Raw genomic sequence first — 26362 nt, 5'->3', positions numbered from 1 at the left:
ATAATGAACGTACCTGGAATTACGCTGTGTGGGGCTGCCGGGGGTGGTGGTGGGTGGGAGCCTCTGTGGTGTTCAAGAAGGTGGAAAACTGGTAGCCAAAACTAGAAATCTATTTCCTGCTAAAGGTATGATACAAAAATATCTCTTCATCAGGAGTTACTGATGGTACCCAGATATTAAGTTAGAATGAAAGGTACCATTGACTATAACATATAAACTGTATCATCCTTTACATACAAATAAAAGAGAGAATTTTTTTTCATTCTGAGTTTATTTAACATTTCATCCAGTTGAACTGAAATAATACATTGACTCCAACACTGGCCAGACACTGTGCTAATACTGAAAAAAAGCTGCCAGTCAGTTAATACTTACAGTCATAATTCTTTATATCATGTTACTAGAAATATTAATAACTATTTATCTTTACAAGCATATTGCACTTCATGTGAACTTTTCTCCAGAAGAGGTATTCCTAAGAGATCAGCAATGATCGCCAATCTTGGTTCATTTTGTTCCTTTTCATAAACCATGATTCAACTATACAGTTCATAGTTCTCTATAAAAGCATCAAGAGTCAGAAGCTTCAACAGATAATGTTTAAAAAGACACATCTCCAGGCTCATTATCCCTTTTATAATGATCCTTTGGTCATCTTATCCTGGTGTGTATTAAAATTTTGGTTAGTTTGTCAATTTGGTTAGTTTGTCAATCTTCCAACCAGGCATTCATTAATTTTTCAACGAAGGTTAAGATTTTGACATGGAGCTGCCACTTGACTGGGGGTAAGAATTCTGAGATTAGCTGGGGCGAGTGGGGTAGGCCTCACTGAGATAGCAGTGGGGTAGTGCTTTAGTTTCTTGTTAAAAGTGCCCTTTAAGCACCTCGTGGAGCTCTGCCTTGAATTTCCTGCTTTTACCCATTCTTAAAGAGAAGCATCTATGGCAACAAAAGACATCCAAGGCCAGAATGTCATGGGGAAGCTCTTTTGCTTCAAATGGCTTAAGACAGAAAATCTAAATGAGAACATTCTGGCAGTATAAAGGAAGGCTCAGAGTGGCCCAAAAGCTTCAGGTCCATTCATCGTTTTAGAGAAAAGAGAAACACAGACACGAGGCACACAATTTTTTCTTTATGAGGAAATTCAGTCTGGTCACATTGTCAGGAAAAATTTGCCCAAACTAGTTTCTACATTTTTTTTTCCACTTATAAGTCTCTGAATTACAAATTGAAATGAGTGGTCTACACTCAGTGAAATGACCACCTCACATATGCCTTTGAACCTCTACAGAATTGAAACATAATCTGTTAACATTAAATATATTATATGTGAAGCTACTACAGATGATGTAAACAGTGGTCCACGGGTTCATTATTTTCAAACAGGGTGGAATGTAATATACAACATTCAAGTAAAACTCATTGAGTCATTGATTCACATACACATTATTTCCGTATCTTTCTGAAAGCCAAAGAGATCTACGAGGATGACAAGAAAAGACATGTAGGCAGATGGAACTGTTCTCTCGCTTCTAAAAAAAAAAAAAATCAGGCTTCCCTGGTGGCACAGTGGTTGAGAGTCCGCCTGCCAATGTAGGGGACACGGGTTCGTGCCCGGTCCGGGAAGATCCCACACGCCGCAGAGCAGCTGGGCCCGTGAGCCATGGCTGCTGAGCCTGCGTGTCCAGAGCCCGTGCTCCGCAACGGGAGAGGCCACAACAGTGAGAGGCCCATGTACCGCAAAAAAAAAGGAAAAATATAAAAATCAAACACGCCAGATTCAACCCAGTCATACAGCGTTGGTTTCGAATATACTTCCAAAATTTGACATTTGTGCATTTCCGTTATTTGATTAGTTGATTCAAATGATTGAATATAAAGTCAACAAGTGCAAGGTAAGATTGATATCTTCATAAGAATGTAAAATAGAATAAATTTCAAACTCAACCGAAGAAATCCACCAGCAATACGAAAGCACACAGCTGTTGACAGCAGGGACCTTTCACAATTGTCTATCACTCTGACTTCCGGGAGGTGTATGAAGGAGCTTTTATCCTACAATGCAAAGAGTTCATCATCTACTTCAGGTCGCCTCCAGCCCGAACTGGGCAGGAAAGTAAACTGTCCTTAATATTTAGGAGTCATTTTCTTTTACAGTTTAGCTTCAGAGCTTTTGTGTTTTCTCAACTCACTACTGAGCTCTCCTTGATTTGAAACAAGAGTAGGATAAAAATTCAGTATTTTAAACAGATTTCCTTTTCAATGACTGACAGTCAATATACTGAACATCTACTCTATGCCTAGCGGTGCTTTTGAAAACTCTGGGTGAGGGTTGGGATATTGTCTTTGAAAAAACAGTGACTATAAAAGCTACAGGAAGGGTGTTTCTGTAAATTATACCATGATTCAAATGTAAGGGGAGGCCACCCCAGGTGCTGTGCTATAAGTAGCAGCTTGACTCTAAAAGGCTAATGTGCATCGTTAAAAGGTTTCTGTCACCGGTCGACCAGGACCAGGATATTCCTTACCAACTTGGCTACACCACACTTGCAGTTGGTAGGATCCTCTGAAGATGTTTCTTTCCCTACTTTATAATCCCTTGTTAAAGTACACGCGCCGTAATTCAGGATGGGTCTCTCGGATCCTGGCTTGCAGCTCGGCCTCCAAGCTTGTCACAGACATGGAACTGGGAGAAGAGAGAAATGACAGACAGGGTCATTCCACGGGCAGAGGTGGGAATTAGAACCTGGAGAGAGGAGAGAGAGTAGCCCCACCCACCCCCATGACTGGGGCAACAGAGTCCTGTTTGAAAAATGCTTCACGTGCCCAGAAAACGAGTATCCTGTTCCTCTCAGAAAACTGTCACTAAGTATCAAAGAAAGGCACCATCAGAACCCAACACTGAGATACCCTTTTTACCTCTCATCTTATTAAAAGCCTTAAAAACCACTTTTGCCAGCAAGGAGGTATGGTGATGACACTCTTAGACCCTGATGGTATTGGAAAACAACCTGTGGTCACACCACTTCCCAAGGAAAACAACATAAATGTTCACCGTTAAAGAAAAAAAGATATATGCACTCAGTGGAATTTTTTAGCACTAAAAGTTCACTTGCGTTAATCTGCTTTTGTCCATTGTATAGTAAAACATACTTATTCTAAAACTTTCAGAAAATACTAAAATGTATGAGAAAAAACATCTCTTGTTGTCACACTACTGAGATGACCACTGTTAGTGTTTGCTTTATGCATTTAAAAATGTACTTGAATGTTTTATATGCGCATATATATTAAGGATGAAGAAAAACTGTCCAGAAAAACTGTGGACGTTTTGTTATTGAAAGCAACGCGTTTGCCCCTTTCCTGTTCGCCCATTTCTGTTCCCCTCTAATCTTAAAAGAACCTAATTACAGGGATGAGATCACTAGGCAATTAACCTAACTCCTGACTTGTGCTGTCCTGAATGCACACCATGCCTTGTCTAACCTGTTGATCCTTTTCCTAGATAAAAAGAAGAATGAAGAAGTAAGCAGTTAAAAAAATGACTAGCTCTCTACCCCCCATGAATCCCCCTAAGCAATCCCGCAGGCAGGTCATGTGTGGGCAAGATAACATCTGAAGAGAGAGTCAGCCAGTCTGCATGCAACAGAGAATGATGCAGAATCCAACCTCCTGCCTCGATCGCTGAGATTCTTCCCCCTCCATTTTTCCCTTTAAAAACTGTCATGGCTGAGCAGAATCATCATAGCTGGTCTCTGGGCACAAGTCCACCAGCTCCCCAGATGGCCAGCTTTTATGATTAAAGCATCTTTCCTTTCTACTGACACTTGCCTCTTGAATTATTGGCTTCTGAGCGGTGAGCAGCTGAACCTGGGTTTGGTAACACTATATAATTAGTCTTTTAAAAAGATTTGTTCTTTAATATAGTTGAGATGTGGTAAACTACGAGGTAAAAAAGGTAGGATATAGATTTATAAACATATGCAAAAAAGAGAAAAATTATGAATATAGAAAAAAACTAGAAAAAACCACAATGGCTATTTTTTTTCATATAGTGGGAACTTGGGTAATTTTAAAATGATGTTGATGATGATAATGATAATGGGTATGACTTAGTACTCAGTTTTTGGGTCAGACATTATGCAGTTTAACCCTTATAAAAACCTGGCGAGTCAGGTATTATCCTAATTTTACAGATAAAGAAACTGGAGGTGTAACTGAGATTTGAAGTCAGATCTTTCTCAACCCAAATGCCATGTTCCTACGTCAGTGCAAGGTCAAGGGCTAAACACATATTCCAATGCGATATACTAATGAAATAAACATTTCTTATCTTAAGCCCTGAGATTCTGGGATTTGTACAATTAAATAGGTATGAGTGCTCCTCTTTAGGAAATTCATCTGTATTGGGCTTCAGCAGAGGTTCTGAAGGTCCCGCCCTCTTCAAGGGGGGCTTAGCTATAGGCATCAAGGTGATAAAGGTTCCCTCTCCTTGAAATTTAAATCCCCAACTAAGAACAGTGGGGGTCAAAGGCAGAAGTGAAAGACCAGATAAAAGATGGATTTTTCTATCAGGTAGAGGGACCTGATGAAGTTAGTTCTAGAACAGAATACCTCATTCCAAACCCACTGTGAAAGCCTAGGGCATTAAAGGCCATATGTTTGGGGCCTGCTGGCCCACGAAGGATATTACAAGGGCAGGAGTCTGGTAACACAAACCACAGCAAAACAACAAAATGCTGCTCCTCTGTGCCTTGATGTTAGAATAGAAAAAAGCTGAAGCCTTAGATTTATGTGATGCTGATTTAATGTCTGTCAGTACAGTTCTTACATCAAAGGCAGGATTCAAGGGCAGCTTGTGATGAAAGACACATGCACAATCAAGCTTTTAAGGCAAAAAAAGAAAAAAAAAAACCCAAGTGGGAAAAAGGGAAGCAAATATACCAACCACCAAAGCTAAGTGCATATAACTGCTGTCCCTGGGGGTGGAACTTAAATTCGAATATATCTGCATTATAGATGCATTTGCCAATGGATTGGACAACGAGCCATATTTAAATTTTTATAAGAGCAAATTGGCACCAGAGTTAACCTGAGTCTTACACAAGAATAAAGAATTTTCAAATGTAACAGTAGCAGGTAGAAAAGAGCTGGGCAAAGAGAATTTTGATATTAAACAGACACGCATTTGATTTCTGCCTCTTATCTCTTCCTTTTAATTAGAGGCTTGGCTTCATTATCTTTTTGAGACTCAACTTTCCTACTAGTGAAATGGACCTGTGTCTTCAACTGGTTTTTAGGATTAAAACGCATGATCACGCTGAAGAATAACAAATACATACCTTTTCTGAGGAAACAGAGCACAGCACAGAGGTGTAGCAAATACCAAACTTAAAAAAAAAAAGAAAAAAATCAGAGCATTTTTGAAATGGTCGACTTTTCAGATTCTTTTTCTATTATTTTACTTTGATAACAATCCCCTTTCTTTCTTTCGAGTATTATGCTGCCTCACAAAAATATGTCCTGTTTGTAAAATTTTACGACCAAGGACTGCCAAAATATATATTTTTTAAATCAAAGAGATAAAAGGAGTTTAAAAAAGAATCATACAAATAGCCCCAAATGTTGTAGGTTTCTCTAAAGACAGCTTATGTCTAGCTAATGACTGGGACCACAAGTTCCAGATGTTCTGGGATGGTCTCATTTTCAAAATGTGTGTCCCATATTATCCCTCACATTTCATATGCTGTATATTTATCTTAAAAAAAGAAATTAATGACATCAAAGTAATTCTACTCACCAGAAGCCAACTAATCCAACTTGAATAGGCGCGCTCATCCATGGGAACCTCTGTGTTGAGAAATAAATTATTTTGAGTACTTTTTATACAGGCTCTTAGAAACATTTCTTCTGCTGGTTAACTGGGACAGGAACCTCGCCACATTACAAGATCCAGCTGGAATGTAATTAGTGAAATGCAGGGGTAACACTATAACAGCGTTACAGTTAGTCCTGACTTCCCTCTTCGATCTGTCCATGAATGCACATGCAAAGATTGAGCGGCTTCTCATTTTTCTCCCTTGCACATATAATCTGAGAGATGCCTGGTTATACGGGAGCTGGAGAAATCGTTACCACTTAGCTATAATTTCTCTCCTGGCTGGGGGTCTGTATAGCGTGGTTCCAAGGCTGGAAGACAAACAAAGCTGCAATCAAATCTCTGCCCTACCAGTTCATCCCCACTGTGGGAAAAGGGCACGGTCTCCAACCTTTGGTTCCTTCTCTGTAGAATGAGGATCACAACAGCTTCCTAAAACCGTGTGGGTGAAGACATGCCAGATAACATTCATAAAGCACCTAGTACCGTGGCCGGAACGTAGCAGAAACCCAACAAGGATGCCCCCTCCTCCTCTGCACCTTTCCTTTCTTGGTTTTAGTTGCTGTCGGTATGGCTAAAACTATTGCTGGCATAACAAATTTTTGCCTGTCACTTTTTTGTTAATGGAAATGAATGAGTTGGTTGGTCTTCTAGAGAATAAGTGCTATTAGATTTTTAGTTTTCAAAAGGGAGTTTTAAAAAAGCATAATTTGCAATATAAAGAGCAACGGAATATATAGATTATATAAATAAGGCCACTGAAACAGCTGCAACCAAGTTGTGAACTGGTTGTAATGAAATCAGCCAACTTAGTTAAGTGTCAACACAAGCTGTTAAAAGATCATGACCCCAAGGAGGCTTGCGTGACAGGCATACCCTGGTCCCCGAGCAGACTCCTCTGGCGAAGAGGTACATCACATGGGTGAACGTGAAGGGAGAGAGATGTGGACTGGAGAGGAAGGGAGAGATGTCATCAAGCAGAGACAGACCATGGAGCTCGCACAGAGGGGCCCCACCCCTCAGAGGAAAGCAGGAAAAGGGAATATTGTATCTGGGGCAACTGGCTCTGTCTGATGATGAACGATTTTCATAAGGAGATGGTAAATCCTCTTCCTAGCACTCCCCAGATGTGTGTCATCTGTGCGGGTACACAGACTTGGCGATGGGGAGGCAAGCTAAGCCCTGAATGAGATCTTGAGGGAAGATGAACCCATGAGAGCCCATCCTCACGTCAGGTGGACTCTTGAACAGCTGCGTGTAATCTCAACAATGGATGTGTACAAACCAAAGGCTGATGGTGGCTTGTGCAGAGGGTTTTGTTGGAAAGGCTCTCGGTAACGACAAGGATCCTGGAGAATTCTGCTCTCTCCCATGAAACCCAACCTGGATGTCATCCCTCCTCCCGACTCCTTCCCAGCATCCCATCCTGCCTCGTTCATCCCTACTTCTTACATAGAACTTAGTCTGAGATTAAATAAGTGAGCTGAGGATGTTTGGTTTTCCCCTAGATAATCACAGAACTCCGTGAGGGAGGGACACACCTTATTTAGCACAGAATTGTGCAAACAGGATATTGTAAATGAAAAGTTTAAACGAATTAAACACAGTAATCACAAGTTTAAAAGATATATATTCAATGAAGTAAAAGCTCAAAAAGTTAATATGAGTAAATTCTTTCTCCTCCCAATGATTTTTCCTCCAATAGCTTTATGAAATACAGTAAATTGCACGTGCGTACTGTGTATGCTAAAAGCTCTGATATAAGTATTCAGCTGTGAAGCCATCACCACAATCAAAATAATTAACACAGCCATCATCCTTATGTCTTCCTTGTTCCTTGTGCCCTTGGCAATTCCACAACCTTCCCTAAACCCTGTACCCACTCCCTGGCAACCTCTGATCTACTTTCTGTCATTATATATTAGGTTATAATTTCTAGGATTTTATAGACAGTATCTACTTTTTTGTGTAATTGTTTTGAGATTCATTCATGCTGTTGTATGTATCCATAGTTCAGGACTTCTTATTGCTGGGTTAGGTATTCCACTGCATGGAATGTATTCCTTTGATAATCCATTCATTCTCCTGTTGATGAACATTTGGATTGTTTCCAGTTTTGGGCTATTACAAATACAGCTGCTTTGAACATTTGTCTTTTATGGACATATGTTTTCATTTCTTCTAGGTAAATACCTAGCAGTGAAATGGCTGGGTCACATGGTAAGCATATGTTTAACTTTTTAAGAAACTGCCAAACTATTCTCCAAAGTGGTTGTATCGTTTTACATTCCCACCACCAGGGAATGAGAGTTTCAGGTCCTCCACATCCTTGTCAACACTTGTTATGGTCAGTCTTTTTGATTTTAGCCAAATAGGCGTTTAATGGTAGCTAATGTGGTTTTAAACTTGAATTTCCCCAATGACTAAAGATACTGAGCATCTTTACACGTGATATTATTTTATATCTATATATACTTGGTGAAATGTCTGTTCAAACCTTTTGCCCTTTTTTAAAAAAAAACTGGGTTGTTTTCTTTAACAAGTATTGAGGACTCTTTATATATTCTGGATACAAGTCCTTTATCAGACACTTGTTTTGCATAAATTTTCTCCCAGTCTGTTTCTTGTCTTTTCAATCTCTTTAGAGTTTTCAAAAAACAGAACTTTAACATTTTGTTGAAGCCCAACTTGTCAATTTTTTCTTTTGTGGACTGTGCTTTTGGTGTTATGTCTAAGAAATCTTTGCCCAAGTCTAGATCTCAAAGATGTTCTGCTATATTTTCTTCTAGAAGTTTGACAATTGTAGATTTTTACATTTAGATTCCATGAACTATTGGGAGTTGATTTCTATATATGGTACAGTCAGTTCCCTACACATAGCCCACATCCCAGGCAACCTGACCATCTACAAGTCTCCCAACAAGCCATGCTCTGTGTCTTCTCTGAACTTCTGCAAAGCAGATGTCCCTGGCCAATTGTCTTCAAGCCTCTGCCCACCTATGGCAGTTGGGGGCGAAATCTCTTCTATGCTCCCTTTGTGCCTCACGCTGTACTCACCATGTATTGGAACCATTTGCCCTGTGCCTCTCCCCACCACCATGCTATATGGTCCCTGAGAGCAGGGCCCAAGCCCTATTTCTCTGATGCTAGGACCTAGCACATTGCTTGGCATGCAACAGGCATTCAACAAAGGGCTGCTGAATAAAATAAATGAATGAACAAATAAACACTACATTCACACTCCATTAGCAGACAATCCTGAAAATCAACTGAGTAGACAGAGCCGTCCACTTTTATTAAAGAAAATATAAATGAACTAGAACTTAAGGAATGAGCAGCTCTTATCTGACCCAAACCGTATCAACTTTATTCCCAATGAAAGTGCCAGCAAAGTAAAGAAACCACAGGAGCTATTCTTCAAGAACACTGTTGGGAAAAGCACCAGATTTTAAGCAGTGAACTTTTTGGTTTACTGCAAAGATTTCTGTGAGTCACCTGCCCACAGCTGATGCTTTTTGCCAGCGCTCCATTTGGGAAAAGATAAAGCGTGGGGGGAAGGATGAGTCGTGCCAAAGGCTCCCCAAGCTCACGGTTTAAAAAAGCCAAGAACATTCAATTCATTTCATGTTTGCAGAGGAGTCTGGTCATATTCAAGGTAAAAGCCCAGATAAGTACATCCTTGCAGAGAGGCACATCTGGCCGCTGGAGCTGCGGGAACAATCAGAGGGCTAACCGACCCAGGCAGATGCCACCCACGTGGACATGATGAACGGCTGAGGAAATGACCTCTAAGCCTTTGTAAAAGGGCTCAGAAAAGCCTGCCCTTCCAAATAGCATGTGAAAGTGCTTTGCAGATGGAAACATATGGATAGGAAGATAAGCTGCTCTGCCTATGCTTCTGGAATGGCCATAGGTATCAGTGAAGTCCTACAGTCCTCACTACATGGGCAAAATGCAGTATTTCAGTGTAACAGCAACCCTGAACGTGGGAATGGGATGTTACGTCTGAGGAGCTCAACGTTTAGCCATTGCTTTTTCAAAGCATCATCCTCCACAGAGGTCTGAACGAGTTCAGCTGCAGCCAGACCCTTCGTAGCTAGTGAGGCGCTCGGACTGACCCATGAGCTACTCTGACCGCCTCCCCCAACCCTGCCCCATGGCTTCTGATGCCAGCGGCCCCTTCCAGTTCCACATGAGGCCCTTAAGTGGTGGAGTGGGGTGGGCAGAGGGGAATCGAGGTGGCACACCTGTATATGATTATTGAAGGGTATGGTACCAAGCAAAGCTGAAAACCACAAACAAAAACAAGGGAGGAAAACAAAATATTTATTAATGTATTGTTGTGAAAAGCCTAGGGCAGTGTGGCAACAGTGGCTAACTGCTTGTATCATTTGCTGGTTGCTTCATGGAAGAAAATGCCAGGCTGTATCTACAGCAATTTCTGTCTGTCCCAGCAAGAAAATGATGCAATATGCCCAGCCATGTCTCCTGCCCAGTGTTTGTCACCAAGATATTAGAGTAACCGTGGCAACTTTTCCAACAACACTGAGACCCCAGGAGTTCAAAGGCATGACAGTTGGGAGAGTAAAGGACCAAGTTCATTTCACATGTCTTCCCTGGTGACCTAACTCTTTAGCATGAATGTAGGGTCGAATGCAGACTTTCCTACAGAATTTCTGGAATCCCACACCACGATCAGCTCACATGTAAGCAGCCATGTGTGCTCAATATCCACAGCCTGGAGGGAGACTCTGGGGAATAATGTCCCACCAGCAGTGGCAGCTGGCAAGATTAGGAGCCTCCACTCCAGAGCCGGGCTGCTGACATACCTCTGCTTACTGGGTGCTGGGTGACGTTTGAGAGGCAGAGAGAAGGGGATGGGAAAGCTTCAATGGTGGGGACACTGCCACTGAAGGTGGCCTCCCAACTGCTCTCACAGTCACCTGCAAATTCATGACAATCATATATTATTGATGGAATGAGCCACACCTGCAAAAGTATTCCTCTCTTGCAAAAGTTCACTTTTATGCCAGACAAACTAACATGATGAGATGACAGTTTCCAAGACTTGTATCTACCCAGAAATCTGGTCTTGCTTTAAAAACCTGATTTTGCTTAAATTCCATGGGAGGGGGAAGTTGGGTTTATTAAACATGGTTTTTGTTTTCTTTTTTTTTTTTTTCTTTTTTTTTTTAAATTATGTTAACCCCTATGTTCTTTTTTTTTAAAAATTATTTATTTATTTATTTATGGCTGTGTTGGGTCTTCGTTTCTGCGCGAGGGCTTTCTCTAGTTGTGGCAAGTGGGGGCCACTCTTCATCGCGGTGCGCAGGCCTCTCACTATCGTGGCCTCTCTTGTTGCGGAGCACAGGCTCCAGACGCGCAGGCTCAGTAATTGTGGCTCACGGGGCCAATTGCTCCGCGGCATGTGGGCTCTTCCCAGACCAGGGCTCGAACCCGTGTCCTCTGCATTGGCAGGCAGATTCTCAACCACTGCGCCACCAGGGAAGCCCCTTAAACATGGTTTTTGATTCTCCATTGCTCCCAAAGTTGGCATGCCAATACCTTAAGAAATTAACAACCAGGCAAATCCAAAGGTTGCCTGGGTCAACATATGCCCTTGCAGAAAGACTATAATCCTAATGACTTATCAGATCAAGAGCCAGCGGAGAAGAACCCAGGGCATCAATTCCATGTCTGCAAAGTTATGGATCCACTGGATGGGTCACTTCCTATTAGCATCCTGGAGAATTATGTTGATGGCCCCCTTTCTAAGTTCATTGATAGGTTTTCTCCCTCAAAGCCTAAATTACTTCCCATAAGGAAAGCAGGGGTGGAGAGAGGAAGGAGCATTAATTTTTTTATTTTTAGATTATTTGAAAATCACTGAAATGTCAACGTTGGTGAGTTTTAGATGTTTATGTAATTTAGTAGTTTTAAGATCTAGTCACTGTTCAAGCACATAAACTAATTCCTTGGCAGCTTTAAAGAGTTCATCTGTTTACATAATTTGGTAATTTCAAGAGCTAGTCCCTGTTCTAGTACATAAACTAATCCCTGAGCAGCTTTAAAGAATTCATCTTTTCTAAATTTTGCAGCAGAAACAGACTTCAGCAAAGCCTTTTCATGAATTCTCAAAATAAGGGCTTATCGAAGTAGGTAAATTATGTCAAATGAGGTCACATTTACATTTTGGTCATCACTAATAGCTTTACTGATTAAATCAGTGTAACTGTTTTATATTTTTGTTTAATCTTACACTTAAGGCTGTAGAAACCCTCACAGGAGATGGACGGGGACTCAGAGTGCATTTGAGGATGCAGCCTCCTGGAGTGGCCCCGGGGTCTGTGGATCCCCCCCTGGGAACGTTCCCGGGAGCAATGGGATAGTTCAATCACTACAGAGCCACTGTGACACCCTATCTTGCAATTCACATTGACATGTAAGATTGCCAGAGGAAGAAGCTCAGGGAATATAATCTGCTCACGTACCCAAATCTCCCAAGGAAGACTGTGAGGGGGCTGCTGAAGAGAGGGTCCCCTTTCCCTCACATGGGGTTGGTGCATCGACATGCCAGTCAAATGAGGCACGCAACACTACTATTTTTTCAAAGCATACTTTCTTGGCTTATTTTTCTAAGAATGTGATTGTATTGAAAGTATTTAGTATTGGCCTTAATTTTCCTCCTGGAGCCCACAGGGTGAATATAGGTCAATGAACATTTACCTGTTGGACACTTAGAATTCTCCTAATCACAGAAATCATTCAGGAAGTGTTTGGTCTGTGAACCATGTCCTTTTTTCAAAGTCCGATACTGTCCTCTCAGTGTGAGAGTTCTGTCGCTAAGACCCAAAACAATTCACCCCAAGAGGGCTGCAGTGTTTACAACACACCTGCTCCTCCAGCAAGGAACTGGACCCATTCCTCCCCGCAGGTGTAATGGTGTCAGTTTCTAAACACAGCAGGAGCCAAATGAGTCACCCTATCCCACTCTTTCCTACTTGTTATAAGAACTGGAAAGCTAAGATGAAGCATAAATATGATTGCATTAAATCATGGAAGTTACAAAAAGAATGAAGACAATGCACAGAGATTTCTCAGTGACAATTTCATCCTATAATATTTTCAGACCCTGAGGGGAGGCGGCTGACAGATTAATAGATTATTAGATATGATCATCAAAGAAAAATACATCAGGGCACTAAATTCAGTGTTCTGTGAAGCTACTACTCCAGATTATTTTTTCCTTTCTGATAGTATGTATCGGGACTTACAAACAAAGCATTCCAAATTCACACCATCTCCTCATTATTACCTAGCTAGGGATCCGACTGATGACTACAGTGAATGTGTACCTGGGTTATAACCTCTCAAGAGGAGTGGGCAGCATTCAATAAGTGAAGATTTATGAGAGCTTTTTCAAATATCTGATATTAGAAATAAAATATTCCCTGAAGTGCCCAATTGCCACTGGCCTCACTATTCATGTGGGAAATATTTCAGTTTGAAGTCTGAAAACAAATTGAAAGGATTGAGATAAGGATACGTAGAACTGGGGCTTACCTTGAGAAAGGCTTTCTTTTCCAAAGTGTTCATGATAAATGGAGGGATGGCTGGAAGTAAAGACAGATCCACTTAAATCTTCATGTCTATTTTCAGCTCACTATTTTTTTGTTTCCCCCAACAATTTCACAAAAGGCTTATGTTACTTTTAGGCTATTTTCACACTGGCAGAGTAAAAGTAATTGCAATAATTCTTTAAAATACCTTAGTGTTTTTTAAAAAATCCATTGTTTCCATTCTCTAGATTTTTGAAAACTAACACAATGCTCTTTGCCAGCCAGAAAATTTTATGATCTTGAAGAGAACTTTATATCTAACATTAAATATGCAACAGTACAACAGTACAAACATCAGGAACTTTTCCCTCCTATACCAATGAAACAAATGCAGCCCTCCCGGGGTGTCCATCCCACGTAGAGTCCAGTATAAAGATTCCTGCTTTGAGTCACGCAGACCACTTGCTAGCTGGGTGATCCTGGAAAACACTTCTCTGAGCCTCAGTTTTCTGTTTTCCTCATCTATATAATAGGGACAATTGTATCAAACTAGCCAGGATGATTAGATGCAATGATGCACGTAAAACATTGGATAGCGTTAGTTCATTTATTCATGATTTTTATCAGACTAAACTGTCACATCAATTTCAATATATCAATTACCTTTAGAGATTTCACTGGATAGAAAGATTGTGTTCCTTCTCCAGGCACTAAATAATGTTTAAAGTAACCAAGCCACTGGAAACAAATTTGTTGGGCTGGCTGAACTCCAAAGAGGAGCGTCATATTTCAAAATGGGAAAGAACAAAACCAAAAGCCCACACAGGGTAGAAGCCAGAATGGCCACCTTGATTTCGGCAAACTGGAAATCTGGGCTCAGCAGGTGTTCTGGGGTGGCCTCCCCAGCCTCCTCATAGGTTAGTGATAATGTGCTGGTCCTGGACTCAGGGGACTCTTGGCCTACAGTTCACGACTGTGGTTTCCACCATTCACTCACCCCTACGGTGCACACAACTGTCTCATGAGGGCACTGAGGTGCTTCTTTGTTAAATCACTTAATGGTGGTTAAATCAGATAACCAAATAGCTGGAGTGCAATTAGCTGGAATGTGCCTCAAAGTTTTCTTTCATGCCCTTTCCTTCAACTTTCCTTTGCCCACTCCTACTTGTCTGCTGATGAGCTTTCCCAGTGACAAAAGGAATTTAAAGACAACAAAAAATATTAGTGAGAAAACCTGACAGCACTTGATTAAGTATGCTTCTTTTGAGAGTTTAGTTAATAGCCAAGTGCTGTTTGCATTTGATTTAGACAAGGAAAGTAAACATACTCATTTCTCTCTGTAAAATATATATTTATATTTTTCTGCAAAGAGTTATGTACTCCCGGGCCCTCTGGTTTCTGAGTAAGTCTGAGAACCTTCTCGAGAGCCCTGGTCTGAGGGTAGCTGAAGAAGCCTTAGGAGTGGACCAGAGATTCTCAGAGGAACTAAATCACAATGGAGATTTTCTGCTTTTGGTCATGTTGAGTCCAAGCCCTATGGACAAAACTGAGTCACATATTAATATCTGCTATAACTAACCCAACTTGGTTCATGCTCTAAGGGTTTCCAACTGATACAAATAAATCTTCAGTAGAAGTTATTCCTATTCAAGAACTTTTGGAAGTTTCTTTTCAAGATTTACAAAGATCAAATTCTTTTCCTTCAAATTGTCATCACCTTCACTGTCACTGCCCTGGTCCAACTACCATAATCTCTTGCCTGCAGTAGTCAACAGCTTCCTGAACAGTCTCCAACCACCATTCTTGGTCCCTCTTCAGCCTACTCTCAACGCAGGACCCTGAGTCACTCAGTTAAAACCTAAGCCGGATTATTATTACCGCTCCTGTGCTCGAAACCCTCCACGGCCTCCTACCCCTCAGACTAAAAGCCAGGGCTCCAAACCCTTGCAGGGCCATCTGCGTTCTGCCCACTGGGGCCTCTTCTACTCCTTTCTACTGTTCCCACCCCCTTCTCTCTCTTCCCGCCGCACCTGCCTCCTGTGATGCTTCCATCACACCGGGCACAGCTCCCTGCTCTCCTGCTGTTCCATCTGCCCAGAATATTCGACTCTGGAACCACTTGGCTCCCTCCCTCCAATCTGTCTAGTCTACTTCTGTAACCAAGCAGGAACCCACGGGGTCTTCCTGGGACAGACCCCTTCCCCATATCCTCTGCTGCATCTCCTCTCTGAAGTACCCAGCTAACAGTACCTCATGGATATTTCCCGAGTTTTTCAGATGCTAAAAACCACCACCAAATGGAAGAAATTAACTACTTGATGATCATGAGCACGTAGCCCCCAGACCTTCTGGTGCCTAAGGATTGATAATGTTAACTGTCCTGTTACCTCGCCATCAACCAGTCAGAGAATTGTGCATGAGTTGAGCACACACCCTGTGCCCCCGCTCCCTCACCTGGCCTTTCAACATGCTTTGCTGAAACCCTTCGGGGGTTTCTGGGGGCATGAGCCACCCGTTGCCCTTGCATGGCCCTGCCATAAACCTTTCTCTGCTCCAAACTCCAACATTTTGGCATCGTTTGGCCTCACTATATGTCGGGCACACGGACTTACGTTCGATAGCACTTCCACCCCAAGATCCCCAACCCTCTTTTCCCCCCCTTAGCTCTATAACCATCTCACATATTCATATTTTACTTATTTTTGTTAGTTTTCTGCTTCCCCCGCCAGAAAGTAATTTCCACTAAGGGAAGGGATCCTTTGCGGTTATTGCTCACTGGTGCACCAACGCTTGTTTGATTGAAACGTACCGAATAAATCAGTGGATGGCAAAGTTCTACTCACCCATGCCGGGGGCTGCCATAAGGATCCTGGAGACGACTACTTGCATGATGGCTTGTTTGGCAGCGTTTGCCGACTCGCCCAGGCGGTTCCCGTTTTCATCTGTGACAGGAATGCCAAGTTTGAGTTCTCTAGAGAGCAAGACACGGGCAAAGAAGTTCAAAGGTGCCTTCGTGGAATGGCTGGAAACAGTTCTGAAGCTGTGAAAGCCCAAGTCCCTACTTAATCCAAAAATCCACTCCAGTGTCGTTTTTGGCACTAATAAGTCTATTTTTAAAACCACAAACATGCTTAATCCTCGTGTGATAGACACACAAGTAAAATAATGCTAGTAAACTTTGTAAAAAAAAAAAGGTGTAGCATTTTGAATAACAATAGGACTCAACAGGTGAATACGCTAACTTAGAGATAAGGCTGATTTCTAAGCTCATGTGCAAATTTGAGCAACTTTCCAAATGAGAGATAGATATAATTATTAAAACATAGGGCTTCCCTGGTGGCGCAGTGGTTGAGAGTCCACCTGCCGATGCAGGGGACATGGGTTCATGCCCCGGTCTGGGAAGATCCCACATGCCGCGGAGCGGCTGGGCCCGTGAGCCATGGCCGCTGAGCCTGCGCGTCCGGAGCCTGTGCTCCGCAACGGGAGAGGCCACAACAGTGAGAGGCCCGCGTACCGCAAAAAAAAAAGTAAAATAAAATAAAAAATAAAAAATAAACTAACTATAGGGACACAGGAGTCACAAGTACACGGAACTATTGGACATTTAACTATGGTCACTACTGCTACAATTATAGCTCCTACTGTTACCCTGTTTTTCGGTATCCATTCCAAAATGCTTTTTTCTCATTTTCTCTTCTCCTTTAATTTTTGCCAGCACTAAAAAATACTTCCAGAGATATAGATTAATATTATTTGAAACCCCAAGAGAAAATTTGGGGGAAGGGGGGAAGAACCTATTGTATAGAAGAAGTTTTCTAGGCATAGACGTAAGTTTGAGATCTATTTTTAAACTTTTTATTATACAGAGGTAGAAAGACTATTCTAAACCCCATAAGGCCATCAGCCTGCTTTAATAATCAGCAACTCAGAGCTGACCTTGTTTCATCAATGGACCCACCCTCGCCCCCAAAACCAGATTATTTGGAAGCAGATCCCAGATCTCATAAAACTTCATCTGTATATATTAAAATAAAACAAATTTATTTAAGTTTCAACAAAGCAGATTATTATAAGACCCTACTGTCAAGCACAAGTCCTCTCTAAGAGGGCATATTAACCTTACCTTTGCCTCATTAATGGAATATTAATGCAGTTAGCAGCAGCTACCGCAGCGAAGGGAACAAACCGTCCTATGAGCGGAGAGACATGCTGCAGAAAAGATAATTCCAAAAGCAAGATCTTATTTTTCCTGTAGTACTGAATGCAAGTACTTATTTCTTCTTGAAAACCTCTACAAATGCAGAGTCCTATTTGTATAGAAACTTGGGCCAAGAGTACGTTCAAAACTTGGTTCCCTAGAGGTACTTTTCTATTTCCAGCCTGGGCATACTGGGACAAGGCAGACTGCCAAGATATTTTGATGGCTTTATGTGGCTGATGGAGCAGGGGCTTTGGAGTCCCCCAGTCTTGGGTTCAGATGCCGACTCCTCTACCTCTTCAGGGGAGTGCCTGGAGGTACCCAGCCCGGCACCCAGCCTCTGGTGGGATGTGTGGGTGGGTGAGCATTTAGCATTGAATACACAGTGCCAGGTACAGACCAGGGTCTTGGCAGCTGTTATTAGTGACACTCCTTCCCAAACGTATTGAAAGATATACTTTAAGAAAGCAGTCGAAGATACTGACTGCAATAAGAGAGTCATAGGACTTGAACTATTTTGAGAAATTAACAGAGAGACTTAGAGCCAGGCAGGTGAGAACAAAGTAAGAAGCTCTACTGCTATGGAAATAAAACTCTGAGTACCTTGGTTAATGCATTGAGTCCTAGAGCTGTTGCTACAGCACCTGTTGTTGCAGAAGCATAAGCTGTTCCCAATTCACTGAAAGGAAGGACAACAGTACATAAACAACAAGCGTATGTCAGAAAACGCAAGCCCGACACGTTTGGAAGAAATAAGGATTAAGAACAGATTCCATAAAACATGACACAAATGAACTCGTCGAAGAAACAGAAACAGGCTCACAGACGTAGAGAACAGACTTGTGGTTGCCAAGGGGGAGCGGGGTTGGGGAGGGACGGACTGGGAGTTTGGAGTTGGCAGATGCAAACTATTATATAGAGGATGGATAAACAACCAGGTCCTACTGTACAGCACAGGGAACTATACTCAGCATCCTGTGATAAGCCATGATGGAAAAGAATATGAAAAAGAACGTATATATGTGTAACTGAATCACTTTGCTGTACAGCAGAAACTAACGCAACATTGTAAATCAACTATAGTTCAATAAAATAAATTTTAAAAAGGAGATCCCACGAAACAACATTCGTCACCACTCTACAAGTAGAGATATTCAGAGAAAAAGCAAGCAGACCCATATACAAAAATGGCATTCTTCACATAGAACCTAACTACCACGCCAAATGAGTAGACATAGAGAATATGTATGCGTGGTGGGGTGGGGGGAGAAGGAAGCAGGGACTGTGCAGGGAGTTACAAATGTGGGAAGATGCATATTAGGTTAAATATTTGTAGCATATTTGCTTAAATAAAAAAAGACTTCTCAAAATATCACTATACATACTGAAAGTAAAAATGCAGTGCTGCCATTCTAAAAATGACATCTTATGGTATAAAAATACTATAAGTCTCATCCTCAAAATACAATTAAGCCCAATCAGTTCTCTTTTATTTTAAAATAAATTTTAATTCAAGGATTGGATGAAATGAAGGTGTGATCAGCACTGCTGGGTTGCAGATTTCAATCTTCTTTGTTCCCTAGGATGATAATAGAAGACTACAGATGGTCAAAAGCAATTTGAGAGTTAAAACAAAAAAGAAAATGCTTTGAAGTGTTATTAAGTTAGGCTCAAAGTTTTGGTTAACTAATCACTTTAGCCTATCTGAACATCTTTTCACAGGAGGCAAAATTTTAAATCCATTCACTTTCTTTTGGGTTCCGGAGGCGTCCTATTTTAAAGACAAATCAGATATAAAATTCCCCTGGATTTCTGCAGAGATCACACTGTTGATTCTGCTACTTTTGATGTTGGTATCTGTCTACACCCACAGGGTGGATGGGGGTACAGTGTGTCATTTCACACAAGCCAGCCCTGAGCCGCCTGCTGTGTGTTCTGCGGGGGTGAGGTGGGGGATGCGCCCTAGGGTGTGGGAGCCATGTCCTCCTACGAGAGCCACTAACAGCATGGATAATGTCTGAAAAGGCAGGCTGCAAAAAACCGTTACCTACATAGAAAGGGAGGAAAAGAAACACTACTGAAAAACATGCTCCCTAGGATTCCAAACCATATAAACAATTTGTACGAATATACTTTTTTAACCAGGAGAGCAACACCAGCGAATCAAATGAACCCCAGAGAAGTGCAGAGGACAGTTAAATCTTCCAGTCTTACTTTACAGTGAGGGGAGCATCTCCACTTCTGTTGGTGTAATTGACCACGGCATTGAAGGACTGGTTGATCCACTGCCAGAACAGCACTGCCGGTGTGGTCCTGAAACAGAACGATCCATCACATACCCACCAGCGCTTGTGAACTAGCCGCATGCAGAATGGACAACGTGAGCATCAGTAACCAGAGAGGAGATGGACTGGAGAAGGGAGAACGCTGGGTCCAGGACTGTGTGTTCTGGGTCAAAGGCCGAGGACCGGTGTGGCTGGGCAGATTTTTATCTTGTCTGATTCTCAGTTTCCTCATTCGTTAGATATGGATAGCAACGAACTCAGAGGGTTAGGGTGAGGATGGAGCTAACTTATTTAAATTTTATCTTAAATTTCTAAGGAAGCCCAGCAAAGAGTAGGCACTCAATTAATGTGATTAATGTTAGGTCCCTTCTCTTAGGGAAAAAAGCCATTTGTAGGCTATTTCTGGTCCCTCCTCACTACATGTATAATGTATAAGCCTATCTGTCTACACCTACACCTATACTTATACCTATATCATATGAATGGATTAAACAGAATCTGCTTAGAGGATCTTTTTATTTTCTTTCTCATTTTCTTTTGGGTCTAAGATTTAGGGAGAAATTCAACCTCCTTTTGGGCAAGAAGGAGAGTTCTATTCAACAGAGGGAAAAGGTAAAACAACCCCCTAGAATCGCAACATTTATACAAAATGAAACTCCACATGAAATGACATTTATTTCGATAAAAACCACTCACATAAAAAAATGTACTTTAAGCTTCTGGAATATAAAGCAAACAAACTGTCGTTACATTGCCAGAACTCACCTATAGAATGTCATCATACAACCTGTGATGGTCATGTTCATTGGAACCTGAGCTGACATCCTTCCTATCAAGATCATCTTTTCACCAGTGTCGGGATGAAAAGCTGAATCATAGATGTACTTTGCTCTCCATAACTCATTTTCTGTGAGACCCGGAGCAACAATTCCTTGCCTAGGAAAACAGCAACAAATAACATGGCAATTATTCATTCCAAATATCTCACCAGTGCTCTAAAGACATGTAGCTAGAATATTCTGAAGTTTATGTTTACCTAGAACATCTGTGTCTGGAGTGACAAATCTAACTATTACAGAGTCAGGGAAATTCTAATAATACAAAAGACAATAAACACTTAAAATGAGCATGTCAAACCCATAAACCTCAAATTGCCCATAATTTGGAAAAACAAAAGCATCTTGTATAATAGGGAAGTATTCAACTTTGAAATACTCTTTGTTTAAATGACATTTAAAAATGTACTTTGAACTCTGTAAATGCTAAGATATTTTTAACTCATTAGACAAAAGCTGTAGCAATCAGAATGTGAATTCATTTTTAAACCTATAGTTTGAAAACCTAGATAAGAAAGGCTCACTATTTTTCCTCTGTATCAAAGAAACACATATTCATTGCAAGAAATTTAGAAAATGCAGGAATTCATTAACACAATTAAAATCATTCAAGCCTTTCCCAACTTAGCACCACTGGTAAACGCCCTTTCAGGCTTTTATTGGATCTATTATACATGATTGTTTAATTTAAAGGCATTGTATCAAATCACCTTTTTTATTCAATAATATTTTGTAAACATTTCTCTGTATCTTTAGATATTCTTCTATATCATCTGTACTGGGTTGAATAGTGTCCCCCCTAAAATTCTTGTCCACCTGGAACCTCAAAATGTGACCTTATTTATAAATAGGGTCTTTGCAGATGTAATTGCATAGTTAAGATGAGGTCATGCTGGATCGGCGGGGGCGGGAGGGAGCAAATCAAATGATTGATGCCTTTGTACGACCAAGTGCAGACACACAAAGAAGGACATGTGATGACAGAGGCAGAGATTTGAGTGACGTAGTTACAAGCCTAGGGCCACCAGAAACTGGAAGAGGAAAGGAGGGATTCTGCCCTAGAGCCGTCAGAGGGAGCAGGGCCCTGCCAACACCTTGATTTCAGACTTCTAGAGTCTGCAACTGTGAGAGAATAAATTTCTGTTGTATTAAGCCACTCAGTTTGTGGTAATGTGTTATGGCAGCCTTAGAAATTATACCAATCCCCTACTGTTGGACACTTTAATTGCTTTCAACCTTTTCCATTGGTACGGGATAAGGAAGTAAATATCCTTATAAATAAAACTTTTCCCACATCCAAGATTATTTAGAAAGAAATGAGTACATTTGCTGAGACAAAAGCTATGTAAAATATTAAAACTGTAAATATATCTTTTTTTCCTTTTTCTCTACTTGAGTATGTTTTTTTCAATCCTCAGCAGCAGTAGCATTATTATTATTATTATTATTATTATTATTATTATTTTGCGGTACGCGGGCCTCTCACCGCTGTAGCCTCTTCTGTTGCGGAGCACAGGCTCCGGACGCGCGGGCTCAGTGGCCATGGCTCACGGGCCCAGCCGCTCCGCGGCATGTGGGATCTTACCGGACCGGGGCACGAACCCGGGTCCCCCGCATCGGCAGGCGGACTCTCAACCACTGCGCCACCAGGGAAGCCCCATCATTATTATCTAGGTAACCTGTTGTATTCTTTATACAATGTGGATAATTTTGTTTAGTTATGTTATCTGCCACCTTGAAAATTTTTATTATTATGCAGTCAGGTAGGAACAAATGAAGTTTCTGCCTAGAAAGGCGTGACCCACTTCAGGATTATAGGTATGTTCACCTATATACTTCTTTGCATTTTCCTAATAGTTTTTTTTTTTTTTTTTGGTCACAGTTTTAATCTATTGGAAATTTATCTTAAGATATGAATATGTGAAATTGCTTAATTTTAGATTCCAGTTGGCTGGTCTGCCCTTCCAATACCAAGATTTCAATGCTATATTTACCATCATGAACTTTTGTGAATGTTAGGCTTGATTTCTGGACTTTCTACAGTGTGCCCATCATCTACACCTCCTGCTGCCAAGCCCACCATTTTAACTGAGGGTCCATTTTAATATCTGGTAGAGCGATGATCCTTCACTCCACTACTCTTCGTCTGCTTCCTCAAAAGTGCCTTAGTTACACCCAGTAATTTGTTCTTCCAGATAACTCTTAGAATTATTTTGTTAATTTTATAGGGGATAGCAATTGTATTTTGACCAAAACTATATTAAGCTGAAGAGAACTGCTATCTCTACAGCAATAAGACTTTCTATCCAGGCCTACCACATATTTCTCCAGTTACTCAAAGGCATCTTTTAATGTCGCCCAGTGGTCTGTACTTGCCTCCTACTTCTGGGTAAGTTAATTCCCAGGTATTTTATTTATTTATATATATTAAAAATATATATATATATATATATATATACATAATTGTTCTTAGGAATGAAATTGAAAAATACTGTCAGAAAACAAACCTACGGTTACCAAAGGGGAAAGCATCTCTTTTTGTTTTCTACGTTCCCATAACATTAAAAGAAATTAAATCTCTTTATTAAGGTATCATTTAAATATTATAAAAGTCATTCATTTAAGTATACAATTTGATGAGTTTTGAAAAATGTACACGGTGGTGTAACCACCTTCAGAATCATGGTATAGAATATTTTCATCTACCCAAAAGTTCCCTCAGGCCCCTTAGGAGTCATTCCCCCACTTCCTGGCAACCACAGATCTGCTTTCTACCACTACAGTATTGCCTCTTTGAGAATTTCACATGAATGGAATCATATGAGTGAGTAGTATTATGTGTCTGGCTTCTGCAACTTTGCATAGTGCTTTCAGATCCATCTTTGCTGTATCAGTGACCGGTTAATTGCTGAGTGGTGGTACTCCATTCAGTGAATGAACCACAGGTATTTATCAATTCTCTTTTTAGCCATTCTAGTAGGTATAAAATGGTATCTCATTGTGGTTTTTGTTTTGTTTTTCATTTTTAGACTTTACAATGTATACTCTTTTCTTTCAGTTTTGTTGAGATATAGTTGACATACAGCACTGTCTAAGTTGAACGCATCCAGCATAATGACTTGACTTACATACATCATGAAATGATCAGCACAATAGTTTAGTGAACATTCATCATCTCATACAGATACAAAATTAAAGACATAGAAAAAAATATTTGTCATGCTGATGAGAACTCAGACTTTACTCTCGTAACAACTTTCATATATAACGTACAGCAGTGTTAATTCTATTTACCATGTTGTACATCACATCCCAAGTGCTTATTTATTTTATAACTGGAAGTTTATACCTTCTGACTGCCTTCAGCCAATTCCCCCTCTCCCAACCCCCGCCTCTGGTAACCACAAATCTGATCTCTTTTTCTATGAGTTTGTCTGTCTGTCTGTTTGTTTTTGAAGTACAATTGACCTACAACACTATGTTAGTTCCTGGTACACAACATAGTGATTCAGTACTTCTGTACATTTCAAAATGATCACCATGATAAGTCTAGTTACCATGTGTCATCTTACAAAGATATTAAAATTATAGTTATTGACACATCCCCACACTGTACTGTGCCTCATGTATACCTGTGACTCATTTATTTTGTAATTGGGAGTTTGAATCTCTTAATCTTCCTCACCAATTTCTCTCCTCCCCCCAACCCCCTTTCCTATGGCAACCACCTGTTTGTTCTCCGTATCTATGAGTTTGTTTTTGTTTTATGTTCATTTGTTTTATTTTTTAGATTCTACATATAAGTAAAATCATACAGTATTTGTCTTTCGCTATCTGACTTATTTTCACTTAGTATAATACACGCAAGTCCATCTGTGTTGCTGGAAATGACAAGATTTCATTCTTTTTTATGGCTGAGTAAGAGATGTTTTACATATCTATATATACCACATCTTCTTATCCATTCATCTATTGATTGGCACTTACGTTGCTTCTATATCTTGGCTATTGTAAATAATGCTGTAATAAACACATGGGTACATATATCTTTCTCTAATTAGTGTTTTTGTTTTCTTTGAATAAATACCCAGGAATGGAATTGCTGGATCATACGGTAGTTCTATTTTTAATTTTTAAAGAAACCTCCATACTATTTTCCATAGGTGGCTGCACCAATTTACATTCCCACTAAAAGGGCAGAAGGGTTCCCTTTTCTCCACATCCTCACCAACAGTTGTTATTTGTTGTCTTTTTGTTTCTGACAGGTGTGAGGTGATATTTCATTGTAGTTTTAATTTGCATTTCCCTAGCAACTAATGATGCTCAGCATCTTTCCATATGCTTACTTGATATTTCTATATTTTCTTTGGTTTAGTGTCATCAGCCTATTCAAATCTTTTCACCATTTAAACAAATTGGGTTGGAATGAAAAGAATTCTTTATCTATTCTGGACATAAGTCCTTTATGAGCTATACGTTTTGCAAATATTTTCTTCCAGTCTGTGAATTGCATTTTTGTTTTCTAAACAGTGTCTTACGAAGTGGAGAGACATATCTTTTCCCTTATTGTTCATGCTTATGTCTTATCTAAGAAACCTTTGCCTATCCCAAAGTCATACAGATTTTTTTTTCTTTTTTTTTTTTTTTTGCTGTACGCGGGCCTCTCACTGTTGTGGCCTCTCCCGTTGCAGAGCACAGGCTCCATACGCGCAGGCTCAGCGGCCATGGCTCACAGGCCCAGCCGCTCTGCGGCATGTGGGATCTTCCCAGACCGGGGCACGAACCCACGTCCCCGGCATCGGCAGGCGGACTCTCAACCACTGCGCCACCAGGGGAGCCCAGTCATACAGATTTTATCTTGTTTTCTTCTAGAAGTTTTACAGTGTTAGCTTGTATATTTAGGTCTATCATCCATTTCAAGTTATGTTTATGATTTTGTTTAAAGATTGATACTCTTTTTTAATGTGGAAATCCATTTTTTCCAGAACCACTCATTGAACAGAATATTCTTTCTCTATTGAATTATCCAGACATCTTTATTTAAAAATCAATTGACTATATATGTTTGAGTCTATTTCAGGATCCTCTATACTGTTCCACTGATCTATATATCTATACTGTTTTGATTACTTGAGCTTTACAGTAAGTCTTGAAATCAGGCATTTAATATTTTTGTTGCTACTGAAAATATGATTTTTAAAATCTCAATTTCCAGTTGTTAATTATTACTATACAGAAACCCAATTGATTTTTGTATATTGATCTTATATCTTGTGACTGTGCTAAACACACTCTATTTGCATTTTTGGTAGATTCTTTCTATATAGATGATCATGTTTTCTGTGAATGAAGAGAGTTTTAGTTCCTTTCCTATCTGTACATCTTTTATTTTTGTTGCTCTTTTTTTCTTATTGGACTAGCTATACTAGTCCAATGCTGAATAAAAGTAGTGAAAGCTGAACTCCCTGCCTTGTTCCTGATCTCAGGGGGAAAGTTTTCATTCTTTCATCATTAAGTTTGATGTTATAGGCTTTTCTTAGATGTACTTTATTCCTTCTATTTCTAGTTTGCTGAGAGTTTTATCATGAAGGGATGTTGGATTTTGT

The 26362-nt window shown here is 40.5% G+C and overlaps 1 protein-coding gene across 2 annotated transcripts in view; it reads right to left on the bottom strand.

The window, feature by feature from the left end:
- Positions 1-1110: 1110 nt before the first annotated feature.
- The window catches only part of SFXN1 (sideroflexin 1), a 47258-nt gene continuing 22006 nt past the window's right edge, over positions 1111-26362 (bottom strand). Inside the window, exons 3-12 of one of the 2 annotated variants that reach the window (XM_082623007.1) lie at positions 20686-20856; positions 19850-19948; positions 18239-18314; positions 17561-17646; positions 16281-16408; positions 13815-13959; positions 13442-13491; positions 5801-5850; positions 5343-5390; positions 1111-2686 (exon numbers count right to left, since the gene is read on the bottom strand). In XM_082623007.1, the coding sequence (XP_082479133.1) occupies positions 2624-2686; positions 5343-5390; positions 5801-5850; positions 13442-13491; positions 13815-13959; positions 16281-16408; positions 17561-17646; positions 18239-18314; positions 19850-19948; positions 20686-20856 (916 nt within the window). In that variant the 3' untranslated portion in view covers positions 1111-2623. The remainder of the gene's footprint in view (positions 2687-5342; positions 5391-5800; positions 5851-13441; positions 13492-13814; positions 13960-16280; positions 16409-17560; positions 17647-18238; positions 18315-19849; positions 19949-20685; positions 20857-26362) is intronic. The other variant, XM_082623008.1, reaches the window with a different exon arrangement.

This window comes from Mesoplodon mirus (assembly GCF_964341445.2).
Source record: "Mesoplodon mirus genome assembly, chromosome: 5".
NCBI classification, from domain to species: Eukaryota; Metazoa; Chordata; class Mammalia; order Artiodactyla; family Ziphiidae; genus Mesoplodon; species Mesoplodon mirus.
Note: the sequence above shows the minus strand (reverse complement) of the source record. Positions and strands in the feature narration are given on the sequence as shown.